Source organism: Lates calcarifer, linkage group LG16_LG22, assembly GCF_001640805.2.
Source record: "Lates calcarifer isolate ASB-BC8 linkage group LG16_LG22, TLL_Latcal_v3, whole genome shotgun sequence".
Lineage (NCBI taxonomy): Eukaryota > Metazoa > Chordata > Actinopteri > Centropomidae > Lates > Lates calcarifer.
Window position 1 is genome coordinate 6292887 of NC_066848.1, and position 13221 is coordinate 6306107.

Here is a 13221-nt window from a genome sequence, read left to right on the forward strand (position 1 = left end):
AACTAAGATTATACAACCCTATTGCATGATATTTATCTAATGCCATTCAAGCTTTTAATGAGCGTGTGACATCCAAAATATATTTTTTTATTACATGTATTTCTTTTGCTATCCATGCATTCAGTTTGTAGATGCAGTTTGTTAGTAATATTCCAAAAATGAACAAGATTACTTTGAATAATCAAGAGAATGTGCGTTTTATGGGTAAGACGCTGCTGTGTGAGTGGTGATTATTCGCCTCACTTTGCCTATATTAAAACACATTTATGCTGAAGTTTCCAAAACAAGCAGCATGTTTTATGCCCTTGTGATGAACACTGTTAAATTGTGCATTAGACAAAAAAAAAAACAAAAAAAAAAACAGATGCACCCCTTCAGCGATGTAGTAAATCACATGCCCTTGTCTGAATGGAAAGGTACGACACCCTGTGAGCAGGAAACACACTCTGCTATCATTTGAACCTCCACTTAGCCCCTGCTTCACACGTGTGAGGCTATTTCATGTCCTACAACTAACCTCTGTCAGGATTGCTTCCGGAAGGGAAAAAAAGGAAAGAAAGAAAGAAACCATTGTGATCTGTTGACTAAAACTATCTGAAAGACACTGATCAAATCCCAGCAGATACTGAAGCCTCTGCCCCACATCAGAGCAGCTGATTCCTTGGTCAAGCTCATGTGTTTCAAAGAGCTCACTGTGCCAGCAGTCCTGAGGAAAATCTTTCAAATTTCTAACACATAACATTGATTCAAAATTCAGGCCTTTTTTGTAGTTACTAGGCAGCTTTTTAAAGCTTTATTCTGTTATTCCTGTTGCCCTTTAGCACACTAAGTTACTCAAAGACATACAGTATTTGACTATATCTGAAACAAAAACATTAGATTTACCTTGGAATTCTTTTTTTGTTCCACAAACCACTGTGATGCCTCTAGAAGTCATGGACATTGTGCAGACTTGTTAAATGATGGCTAAGACTGTGCTGTCTCACTAACATTTGATCTCTTACCTTGGAAACAAATAAGAATTTCTAAATAGGTAGGCCTCATCAAATGAATAAAATTGTATAATGCATCCTCTCACGGTGAGGCAAACAGCAGCATCGCCTGCTTCATTATCATACGCACAAATTAAAAATATGCATTCACAAGCATTTACTGCTGTTTTAGTGGTCCAAGAGAGCGAAAGGTTGGCTGAGTGGTTACACAACATTTCCACTGACTTTCAACAATTTGAGAGGGATCTCTTTGCCACACACATACCAGTGAAATACAGAGAGAGAAAAAAATGCTGTTTTGTGCTGCTACAGTGAAAATTGCGTCAGGAGATTATGAGAGTGTTCAGGCCCTTCATATGATCAGACAATTCAAAGCCTGATGGAGACTACTAAGCTGACATCTTTGAGCCTCTAATACATCTATGATGTTGACAGACAGTTTGGACAACTAACCCTGAATTATGTGAAAGGCATACAGTATATCTAACTGGATTTTACAAATCCAATTGATAGACCATGGTCTTAGACATTATTCTTGATTCTTAAAACACAGATTTGATTCTTGCTACAGAGCTTTTCAGTACACAACAGAGAGAGCAAAACAGTTCAGTAAAATCAGGCTCCATATTTAATCTTTTAAAAATTAAATAAAAGTTAAATCTACAGTTCACAGGAATGATTACGGTGCGCATGATTGTAATAATGATTATGACAATGTGGGATGGTGTGTTTTTGTCATCCTTTTCCCCATTTCAAATTATGATTTTGAATTTAGACATCAAAGCGGATATAGAATTAAGAGGCTCAGGATTTTACCTGTGCAGTCAGGATTATGGCACTCTCTGCTTTCTGCCCAGTGACCGCGACACTCAGATCCCCCATGGGCGGCCGCTGAGCACTGCCTGGTCCTCTGCTGAGTGCCATTGGCACAGGTCACCGAGCAATCGCTCCAAGAGCTCCACTCCTGCCACTGTCCGTCCACTGAGGCACCAACCACAACCCAACAAGCATGTCCCAAGTGGAGGGAAAAAGAGGGCAGACAGAAATGGGAGGAGATATTCAGATGACTATTCCCTCTCAGATTGAAAGCCAATAAAACAGACATTGAGTGGAAAGCAAAAATAATAATAATAATAAAAAAGAAGTTACATGACTACTGGTAGATTTTGGGGAATTGTACTGCAGCTTAGTTTCTGCTTTGGTTTTTTTTTACAGGTTAGAATTCCCAAAACAGCTAAAGGCAAAAGGAGAATAACACATATAAAATGGAATATCCCCATATTAAGATTTAGATTACTACTATGTCAAAGGCACAAGCTGCAGACACTATTTGTTAGCTGCCTTCCATTTTCCATGTGTGGGCAGAGGGAAAGCATCTGGGACTGAGTGGTTTTCACTGAGTCTGTTACCAGAGCAAAGCTAACATTTACTGTGTGGAAAAACTCATCATCACTAATCTGCTTACCATTCTCAGGCAATTGCGGGTAAGTGATTTTGACGTCAGTATCACAGTATTGACTCTCAACAGGGTTTCCTAAACCGCATTATTGTGTAAGCACTATTACTTACTAAATGCACCACAAAATGCAGTCATTTGTTTTTTTTTTTACTCACCTTTCTGTATTGATTAATGATTACATAGACGTGTATAAGGTAAACTGCTACCATTCTCAAGAGAAACTTCTGAAATGATTTTATGATCATCTTTTTGATTTTACCTTTTACATTCCTCTCATCTTCATGCTTTTCGAAATAATTCTTGATATTGCTAGTTTTTAATATATTCAGAGATCAGATAGATAATACCTGGGCATAGGGCTATGTTGCAAAGCTTAGTCTGGGTCTCAGGTCCGTCACAGGCCCTGCCTCCATGCTGGGGAGGGGCACACATCCTAGTCCTAGTGCGGTGCCCTCGGCCACATGTGAATGAGCACAGGCTCCACGGTGACCACTCCTCCCATACACCATGTACTGCGGGCATAGAAAAGGCGTCAGGCCTAATCAATGTCTCTGTCCCTGCTATAGCATAAACAAAGCCATAACAAACTGCACTGAGCCATAAATGAAATAAAATCAATCAAAAATAATTAGCAACAAAACTAATGTAAAGTAAAACACTGAGCACACAGACAGTGTGTGGCCTCACAAAACCTCAGCCACAAGCTTCAGTCACCTCTGAACATTTACTGTTCTTTATCATGTACACAATAATAATAAATACTAATCCACAGACAACACTACAAACAGAAGTGAAGATACAGAATATTACAAAAATGTTAATCTTTCACATGGCAGTTTCAATATACTGAACAACAACGACAAGAATCCCGTCTTTCTAACCAAAGGTGTGGGTGAGGAGCAGCAGGTCTGCCCACTGTTACAGTTTCTTGAGTCTTCTTGGTTGACTGGGAATCTAATAGCTGTGGACCCTCAGGTTAATGTGGGCTGACTATGGTTCTGCAAATCTGTCATTACACCAACATACTAATCATGGTTATACACCAAGCAGACAGCTGTAACCTGGTCCCAGACCTCTGAATGACTGGACACATTTTATGTTTAGTCGAGTGATTGGTAATTAAATGGCCACTCAGACTAAATAACAGCCTAAACAGCCCAAATCCAAAAGGAAATTTGTCATTAAAAATGCTTGTTGATATGTTTCATATGGTGTTTTCTTATTAGGTGTATATGCGTGGGCAATTAATGCTGAAAATGTTTCAAAGGCTAATTATTTTCTCTTGATTAAAGTCATTCTACATCCCATGTGGCATATTGTTTTTTTTGGACCCTTGGGACATAGTGCTACAGCAATTATTCAATCAAAATATTAAACCTAACTTAGAAAGGTACATTAAAAGCAACAACAGTGAAATGTTCCATTTTCAAAGTTTAGATCTTTGGATAAACAAATTAAAAAAAAAAAAAAACTTATTTAAAGGATAATTCTGGCATGCTTTGAGTTTCTAATGATTCCCTTTCTGTTTAACTACACTGTAGATAATTTCAAGCACATTCATTGCTTAAATATAATGCTATCAATAATTAGTCATTCTTCCCCATGTGAGTGGCTTATCCAAACACGCATTTTGAAATAAATACTCTCTCAAAATGATTAGTTGTTTCCTGACAAAAGTGCAACTTTTAAGCTATCACTGTTTTTTCCATATAATCTTAAACAATAGCTGGCTAAGGGCATCATTCCTTTCGCATCTTGCATCTTCGTTTGTGTGTAAGCTTAACTGGGTTCTGGCTGACAGATGGTGAGTCTTCATAGAACTGCAGAGAGTATTTGTTATTTCCCTCTCCAAAATTTGACTTTGGAAAGGGAAATATGGAAATCTGAGAGGCAGACAGAAGTAAGACACCTCCTGTCTTGTCTTGGCACTTGCAGTGTTCCTACAAATGTAAATGTGCATAGTGATGTGAATGACAAACAGACTTCTTTCAAAATGTTAAAGTTTAACCTCTGATATTAGTTTTTGAGGCAACTGCTGGCTTCTTGATCCCAGCGATGAAGTTCATTTACTGAGAGAATTAAAGGCTCCAAAATGAACTTTAAGGGGATGGAAATTGTATCAAACCCAAATCACACTGGAGTCATTTTTTATTTTTTTGTATGAGAAGTATCTATCTAAAAATATTGCTGCAAAATCCTTGTTTTCTAACCAGCTAAAATAGTGCACAGGGAACTGCAATAGGAATAACAGGCTGACATGGGTGCAGCCGTATATATTTTCAGGCATTTGAAGAGGAGCAGAATTTATAGAAATTGGCAGCAGACGCAACATATCTCATGGCCTTTTATCATCTGTTGATTGTAAATGGGATTTAAGAATTTGGACATCTATGTCTGACTACTTTGTCTACAGGGAATTCAGAGAGGTCACTGTCCACAGCTCACGCAGAGGCTTAAAGTTACTGCAGTACAATAGTTGGATCTCAGGATCAGTTGTAGAGTGGTTGGATCATAGAATCAAGCCGATGGTCTGCCATGAGGGGGGCTACCGTCTGTCCCAGCCCTTGCCTCGAGGCGCTGCTTTGATGCTCTTAGCTAAGTGTCCCGTGGTGGCTGAAGCATTTACTTTGAAAATTTGAGTTCAAAGCAGGCAGTAACCACAGCTAGCAATGATGGAATAGGATTCTGCTTCTTTGTGTGTTTTTTCTCTGAATTGCGGCCCTGATTTACAGGGACGGCCATGAGCAATCGCATTGTGCTGCGAGAGGTGAAATTCTTGGATCAGCACAAGATGGTGGCCAAGGCAAATACATTTGCCAAGAATGTTTTCATTAATTTGAGGTAAGCTGGGATTTGGTTGGCCTTCTCATATTACTCCAGTGAGGTTTTACCTTTTTAACTCGTTAGCCCATTTCGTGTACTCAACTGTGTACAACACACAGTATTTATTATTTTGCTGCGGAGTGCTGTCTCTCTTTACTGTTTGAGGTAGCTTCCACTAACAACACTATCAAATCCATACTACTAGGTAGAAAGCTGCAGTGCAGGGCTGCTGTGTACAATATTGCACTTGACTCTTACATTTGCACAATGCAAAGAAAAGAACGATGGGAATGCTTTTGCAGTACAGTAGGTCATCTTCTTTCATATAGTCATAATTGGTTTCAGAGTCCTTCAGGTTTACAGTTTCTCCAATAAAGAGCCACTTGTCGGGGAACATGTCCTTATCAAGTTAAAAATGCCATAAAGTGAGTCCTTACTTATTAAATAAGTGCTGGTCTGTAAAATAAAACTATGCTTTTACAAGGTGATGTCATTATTTTACTTGTTTTCTTTGGTTTTGACATGAACAAAACTTGGTTTTCAATAGATTAATTTGTATGCTCCCGTAAATTCTTTAGTTTTCAGATTTGATTTGCTCACAGTCAAAAGTTAATGTTTCACATTAATGTCTCATCAGAAAATGTCTGCTCTTACTTGTACTTACCAGAATCATGTCTGTTTATTTAATAGTAAAAGACAGTTTTACTTCCAGTCTCTAATTTTTGAATTGTCTTTGATTTGCACTGATTATTAATTACATAATCACTTGCCAGTTTTGTTTTGTGACAAAGTGTCTTTTACTTTGGCACTTTTCTTTTTTTTAATTATTTTTCATTATAATTGAATAGGGAATTGTCATTATGACCAAGACAGCAAAAGTGTAATATTTTCATAGTGCTGAGTAATATTCTGTTTGCATATGTGTGGTTTCCATGTAGGCTATGGATTCTTATTAGACTGTTTTTTTTTTTTTTATGTTCTCTTGCAACAGAGTTACTTCTGCTGGTGCTAAAATTTAATTCTGGCATACTATCCAAACGTACTTAGTAAGAGTTAAGCAGCTAAAATTGACAGCTAAAATTTAAACTTTCATTAATCTGAGGTAAATCACTATTTCTACAGTGTGTCAATTAGCAATTCTCTTTCTGAGATCATAAATATAAAATGTCACAGTTTCAAAATTTTAAGTGTTAGGACTGACATTGTCTGATTATTACTGTCAACTAATCCTATAAGATTCAAAACCAAGAAATTTAGAAATAATCTACACCTATTACAGACGTATACATGAGACATACCTTTACCCTTGGTTGATATACGACTTCGCTGCAGTTAGCACGGCTAGCGTATTTTATTGTGAAAGGAAACCGCGGTTGCATCAATATCCTGTAGAAGATGATGCCGGGAAGATAACCTTACGCATGCGCCGTAAAATGGTTTACATGCTTCGGTCGTTAGTAAAAATTCAACCATGCTAATGACATCGAAGGAATATCCCGTCGAGGTCGTAAAGTATGACTCTGCTACGTGTTTTTGATAGTTTGGGATGCCAGCAGAGCGCGAGGTCGTGTAGCTATGAAATAAATCAGTCAACCTGCAGTTAGAATAGACTCTAGTTTCTTACTTGTAGATAGTAATGAAAAGGACAAAAATAATTCTTATCCTGGCAGCCGAGAATGTAGAACAACCCACGACTCCAACCGAGCCACACATTGAGGTGTCTGCTGCGTTGTGAAACGTAGGCTAATGAAAGTAAGTTAGACTACCCGTTTGGAAAGTTTAGCACCACTACATGATAGTATATCTGTCTTACTCTTGACTTTGCGTGGTGGTTGTTAAAGTGTGCAGTGTCTATAACAAAAGGGAGTGTAAGATTGACTAATTGAGTGATGGGTTAATATTAACCATTAATTATCTTCACTTCTCCAGTAGGATAATATTAAATGCCGACACTGACCTCAACACACAGTGCAAGAACTTCATACTCATTCTATATTTGCAGTGTACTTTGGCACTGGATATAAATCCTGTGCTGTAGAAATATCAAATATGAACAGAATTTCTATGGCCTGGACTGTTTCCCTTCTGCAGAATAACTGAAAAAGCTATTGGTGCTGCTGGCTGGTTTGTAAAGGGGGGCTATTCATTCAAAAGGGATGTTTTATGAAACAGAAATGTTGTTGTATTTTGGCAGATGCATTGTATTGGATGAACGGGATCACAGTTTGTATGAAGGCCCAGAATTTTGAACAGCATGCAGCGCCTGAACCATTGATCACAGAGGATGCTGATGTTTTCAGTGGTTGTGACTATAAGGTAAGGTTCCTTTCAGACTGCAGTGATGTGTCTTTAATTTAAGCATACTCTATTTTGGAGATATCGCTCTACCTTGGCATAGTACAGACATTTTGAAGGAAGTGTATTGATCTGTCTGCCTCTCAGAATAATAGATATAAACTCTGTGTTTCATGTGGCACAATGCCAGGTGGGATTTTTTGTACCAGTTTGCTACTGTAACTAAGTAAGGTTAGTGCTATGTCAGCTGTGTTTTTCTTAGAATGACTTGGAAAAACAAACTCTATGATGCCAGTGCTAGGGTTTTGATATAAGTAAGTGAAGAGAAAAACCATGATCTTTCAGATATTAGAAGTGATGCAATTTATCGACACTGCAGGATTACAGTACATTTGTTAAGGTCTAACCACAAACCCATTCAACAATACAATAATTTAAGAAAAGTGACACTTTATAAATTAAAAAGACTCTCATCCTAACACTCCCTCTCTTATTTTCTCTATAAATGAAAAGTTCTAACATAGTATAACTCTTGTGAGAGAAGTCAAAATTGCTTTAGAGGTTTCCCAGAGTTTTATGGCCCAGTTATTTGGTGATAAGTGTTTCTGCTTTATGTGAGAGAAAGTTCTGGATCCACAATTAGCCACAAGCAAACACCTAATGTCTGCAGGTCTCAAGATAAATCATGGACAATAATGAATTCACATGGGCAGCTCTGTAAGTTCTGGTTCTAAATTAATAATAATTCTTCATGCAAATTAATGCATATACCTGGAATTGGGCTGTGTAGATTTTTTTCTTGAGAAATAAGAGCTTTATTGCTGTCTGAGCTCAATATTAATGGCTAGAGAGGAGTCATACCAAGACTGGTATTTAGGCAACTGTTCTTTGAAATGACTCACTCTCTTTTTAGCTCTAAGTGTCCACGCACAGTAACAGAGTGACCCTTTTGAAAGCTGCCAACTTCCCGTTTACACATGTCACATCTAAAAATGAAGTACAGCACATCCTAGATCAGAATGTCAGAAGATGGAGCTTGCAGTATTTTTAAACAGCCATAATTACCTAGGAGTTTGTGATGCAGTCTCAAAAGCACTACACTTAACAGCACCATCAAATATCTTGACTAAACATGAGTTCAGACTCTCATTATTAAATCAGCATATTTGTCTGTGTAAACAATCCCTAAAAATGGATAATGGTGACTTGTTTAGAACGACACGCTGTCCTAGCAGATGCATAGAGACAAACATTAGCGCTCTGCAATCACCAGTCAGAAAAGCATCTGATGCTGATACCTGACTACTAGTGACTCATCTGCCATGCCATCATGGGTTGAGAAAGAAATGCCTTACAGCGTGTTTGCAGAAACGCTGCCAAGCTATTTTAAAATGCACGGCTGACCTTCAAGGAAATGAAGCTGATGACATATCAGTATCTACCGCTCCTCAAGCTCCATGCAGAACCACATGTCATTAAACTGTTTCAATGCTGATGAATTGCCTTACAGTTATATGAAATGGAAAACACAAAAGTGATTATGAAAAAACACATTCACAAAATAACATTGAAAAAGAAAGCATCAGATTAATCATAATAATAGTAATAACTACAGTAATGATAATAATACATTCTCAAATAGACACATTGGAAATTTGGTTAAAACACAACAACACATTTCCTCCCATATAAACAACAAATGAGCAAAACATTAATATTCAAGAATCTGCGGCTAACACTACCTGGACAAGGGGCAGTGTTATTGCAAACCCTTGATTCTCTTAAAGGGCCGCTGCAGTGTGTTCCGTATGGTGAGACACATGTTCTTGTTCGCACCTGCGACCCTTGACCGCATGTTACAGAGCATGAGCTCCACTGGGACCACTCCTCTGCACCTGATTCACCTGTGTGGGAGAAGGGTGACACTAGTTAAATGCAGCAATATGGTCTTAAGGCAGGGCTGTTGGGGCGGGGTGGGGCAAAGTGGGCAGGGTTGAGTAAAATGGGGAGGGGCCAACATGAGTCACGTATGGGGTGAGGTGGGGCCCTTAAGATTTACAAGAACACTGTACAGTTTATACTACCTTCATGTGATCTTTGATAAATACAGAATTGACAGCTTAATTTCTCTGAGTAGTGGTTTCTTTTGTTTGCAGCACAGTAGAGTGGTTTGTGTCTGCAATCACTGAGAGTAGTTGCAAAATTTGTGGTCTTAAAAGTGTAGGAGAGATGTGTAACATAATCTTTTTACAGTGAGTTCAAATGTGCATTTATACAAAGATCACAGAAAAGGCATAGCTATGATTATTAGAATGAACAGTAGACATTAGGGTTACATCTAACTGTTTCACTTCATCTTTGAAAAATAGTTCATGCATTTCAATGAAACCCAATAATATGTTTAAACAAGGTGAGAAAATCAGCATAAACAAAATTTCATAAGAACATGGTGACATGCAAGAAAGACAACATCTGAGAAAATAAAATGGATTTTAATGGGTGTTAGTTCAGAAAGAGTTCTGAGGTATGGATTCCCTTGCACTGCAGCAAGCTATCTAGTTTCCTTGACAACGGTGGAGCAAATTCTTTGTTTTAGACAAAGGTTTCAGATAATTTCCAAATCTATCCTAACCTGTTAACTCCCAGAGATGGAGGAAAATGAGGAAGTTAGCTGATTTTATTCAGCAGATCACACCCATTTTCAAGTGTGTGAAAGTGGCTCCAAGCAGAATGTATTCAAATTTCAATTGTGAGTGCCCAGATGGAAATGCAACAGGTACTGTTTAAGCCACAGAATGAAAATGGACTCTGTTTCTGTGGTCCAGGCCTTTGAGCCCACATGGAAGCTTTTGGCCAGCAGACGTTGAAGTAGTTTAACTCTGCATGCAGGCATACTGTCATTAAATAATCATATATAGCATTTGGTAGTTAGTAAGATGGCCATAGTTATTACATCCATCTCTCTTTTGAGTTAAATTAGAAAGATTAATAAGAAGAAACAGCGGTGAGCCTTTCAATCTTCATTATCCAAAAGGGTGAAATATCAGAAAGCCATGAAATGCTAAATAAAGCTGTATATTACGGTGAGGCAGTGGGGTGATTTCCAAAGCCTAAATGAAAAAAAGAGTAAATTATTTGGTGACAAGTGAGTGGACATTCAAATTCCTACATCAGAGTAGTCACCGAATAATTAATGTTTGATTATGTTAAACCCTCAGGTGAAGTATTCATTCTCTTTGAGGCTTTATGCATTAGAGGAATAATTTAATACAGAGAGGAATAGTTTCAATTGCAGCTCTGAATACATTTATGTCATTGGAAGTCATCAAATCATATTAGAATTTTTAAGCACAATATGCTTTAAATGTGGTTTCTCAGCATGTATTATCAAGGACACATAGATTCAGCCAAATAGTGATCTAAACCCTGCCCTTAATTTTGCAGATCATAAAATAGACTGAGAGGTGGATCAATTTGTTAAATGAGGCAGTACAGGGAGAGTAAATTGTGTGAGAATGAGAAACAGAAAAGCACGGGCAATGCGACTGGACAGGGAAACAACATATCTACAGCATGTGTAAAATGGAGAGGTGTTAATGAGTATACGTTAGTACTGGTATGTATGTATGTATGTATGTATGGTGTGTTGCAAATTAAAATGGTAATGAAAGGATTTTTTTTAAACAATGACAGCAATTTAAATGGAACAACACATGAAAAAAATTAAAATATTTCCCAAAAATAAAATGAAGAATTAAAAAAAATCTCAATAGCAGCTAGATCTAAACCCACCCACTGAAAAAAGTGTCTTCTAAATAGATAAAGCAAAATAAAAAATAATAAATAAATAATAATAAAACCAAAATTAAAGTTTTGCTTTAATATTGCTGTCACTTATTTCAGTACTTGATTTTATTAAAAATGCCACAGGGGTAGGTTGTAAATATCATTATGAATTTAGGTTATTTCTGTTTTTTAATGTACAGGATGCTACACTTGATTAAACCACATGGCTTCATTTTATCTCCAAGGGCAGCATCTAGTAGTAGTAACTTTTGCCAAGTATGTGTTTCATATTTGGCTGAAGGGGGTGGGTTTTTCATCGAATGACATTTAATTTATCACGCCTTGAAGGAAATGATTAACTACATCAGGGCCTTAGTTTTAAACTGCTGTTTAATTAATGTTCTATGAAAATACTGTATGGGCAATCCACTTGCCAACTCGCTATGTGACAAAAAAAGAAAACAAACAGACCCACAAAACCCAATTATGTTCTATAGTCAAAGTAAATACTCATAGAGAAATGGGAAATTTATCTTCCTAGTTCATATGTAGCAATAGCGAATGAGTAGGAAAAAATAATAATGCAAAACATTTCCACTTAAAAGGTGCAGTACAAGAGAGAGCATGCATGATGAAATTAAGTTTAGTTAACAAAATAAGGTAAAGAAACATAACTATTGTATTACCAGTTTGTGCCATAAATTTAGCAGATTCAGCTTGCTCCTGCAGGGCCTTTGTGTCATGAACTGATCTTGGCCGCTGACTTTTTACTGTATGCTCTCCGATCATTCCATATTCTATGGGACAAAATAGAGGTTCATATGAAAGCTAGGCTTAAACATGATCTTCTGAGAACAAAAGCTTATTACATACTGTTTTTCAGGATGTTCGAAGCAACTGCAGTACATGGCTAGAAACAAAGACCACACAAGTTTGTATTTAATTTGTCCTTTACTCTAGGGCATAGAACAATGCAACGAATTTATAAGGGTGAGTTGGAAGTATTAATTGAGCTTGAAAGCACAGCGTAGACACATAGCAAACATGCAAATAAACTCACATCGGTTTTTAAGACTCTAACACTTCATCAGACCAGCTCCCTCCCTCCCACCCTCCTGCACGCCCAGAAAAGAAAAGAAAAACAAAATGAAAGTAAAAATGTGTAAGCCATCAGAAAGCCACAGAGGAGGGGGGTCATGGACATAACATGCTATTGATCCACAGTTTCCTCAACAGTTTGTCATCTTTGTGGGATTTCTTTTTTTGTTGACCCAGTCCAAAATATTGTAAGCCTTTGTAAAATTAGACAAATGTATTCTGAGCTGTATTCATTATAATGCATGCCCTCTTTGTTTCCCTTAAAGGGACAAAGAGACAATGAGTTCTGATGCCACACTGAGAAAAGTGATGCTAGCGATATTGCATTTAGTTATGAATTTGCATCAGCTGTTTTGTAAAATGTTTATATTTTACTTACTTAAATAGCTCATGCAAATTGTTTTTGAACTCTTGTTTTAATTAAAAACTAGCATAACGTTTGCCAGTGTGGTCCTAATGAGGTGATTATATCATTTGCAAATAGGCAATGCAGGTGATGCATCAACAACAAATTCACACATAGCTTATGTTAGTACATTAGACAATACAATGCATCAGCCATTGATAGGAACGATGTCTAAATCATCACTTCTAATATAGTTTGTAGCCTCAGATTCCTGTGTTTCCTACAACAGACTGTAAACCTAGAAAGACTGACCTCCCTGTGCAATGAGGCCTAGAGGAGGAAATCATCTCATCTGATCATGTTCCACTGAAAGCTAAATTTTTATGACTAATTATACAATAAATCACTTGACTACAAAAAAA

The 13221-nt window shown here is 37.3% G+C and overlaps 1 protein-coding gene across 7 annotated transcripts in view; it reads right to left on the minus strand.

Annotated features, from left to right (window-relative positions):
* adgrb3 (adhesion G protein-coupled receptor B3) overlaps window positions 1–13221 on the minus strand; it is a 110100-nt gene that overhangs the window by 53313 nt on the left and 43566 nt on the right. For 5 of the 7 annotated variants that reach the window (XM_051076932.1, XM_051076934.1, XM_018693214.2 and 2 more), the window contains exons 3-6: window positions 12042–12152; window positions 9312–9473; window positions 2799–2963; window positions 1809–1973 (exon numbers count right to left, since the gene is read on the minus strand). In XM_051076932.1, coding sequence (XP_050932889.1) covers window positions 1809–1973; window positions 2799–2963; window positions 9312–9473; window positions 12042–12152 — 603 coding nt within the window. The remainder of the gene's footprint in view (window positions 1–1808; window positions 1974–2798; window positions 2964–9311; window positions 9474–12041; window positions 12153–13221) is intronic. The other 2 variants (XM_051076933.1, XM_051076935.1) reach the window with 2 other exon arrangements.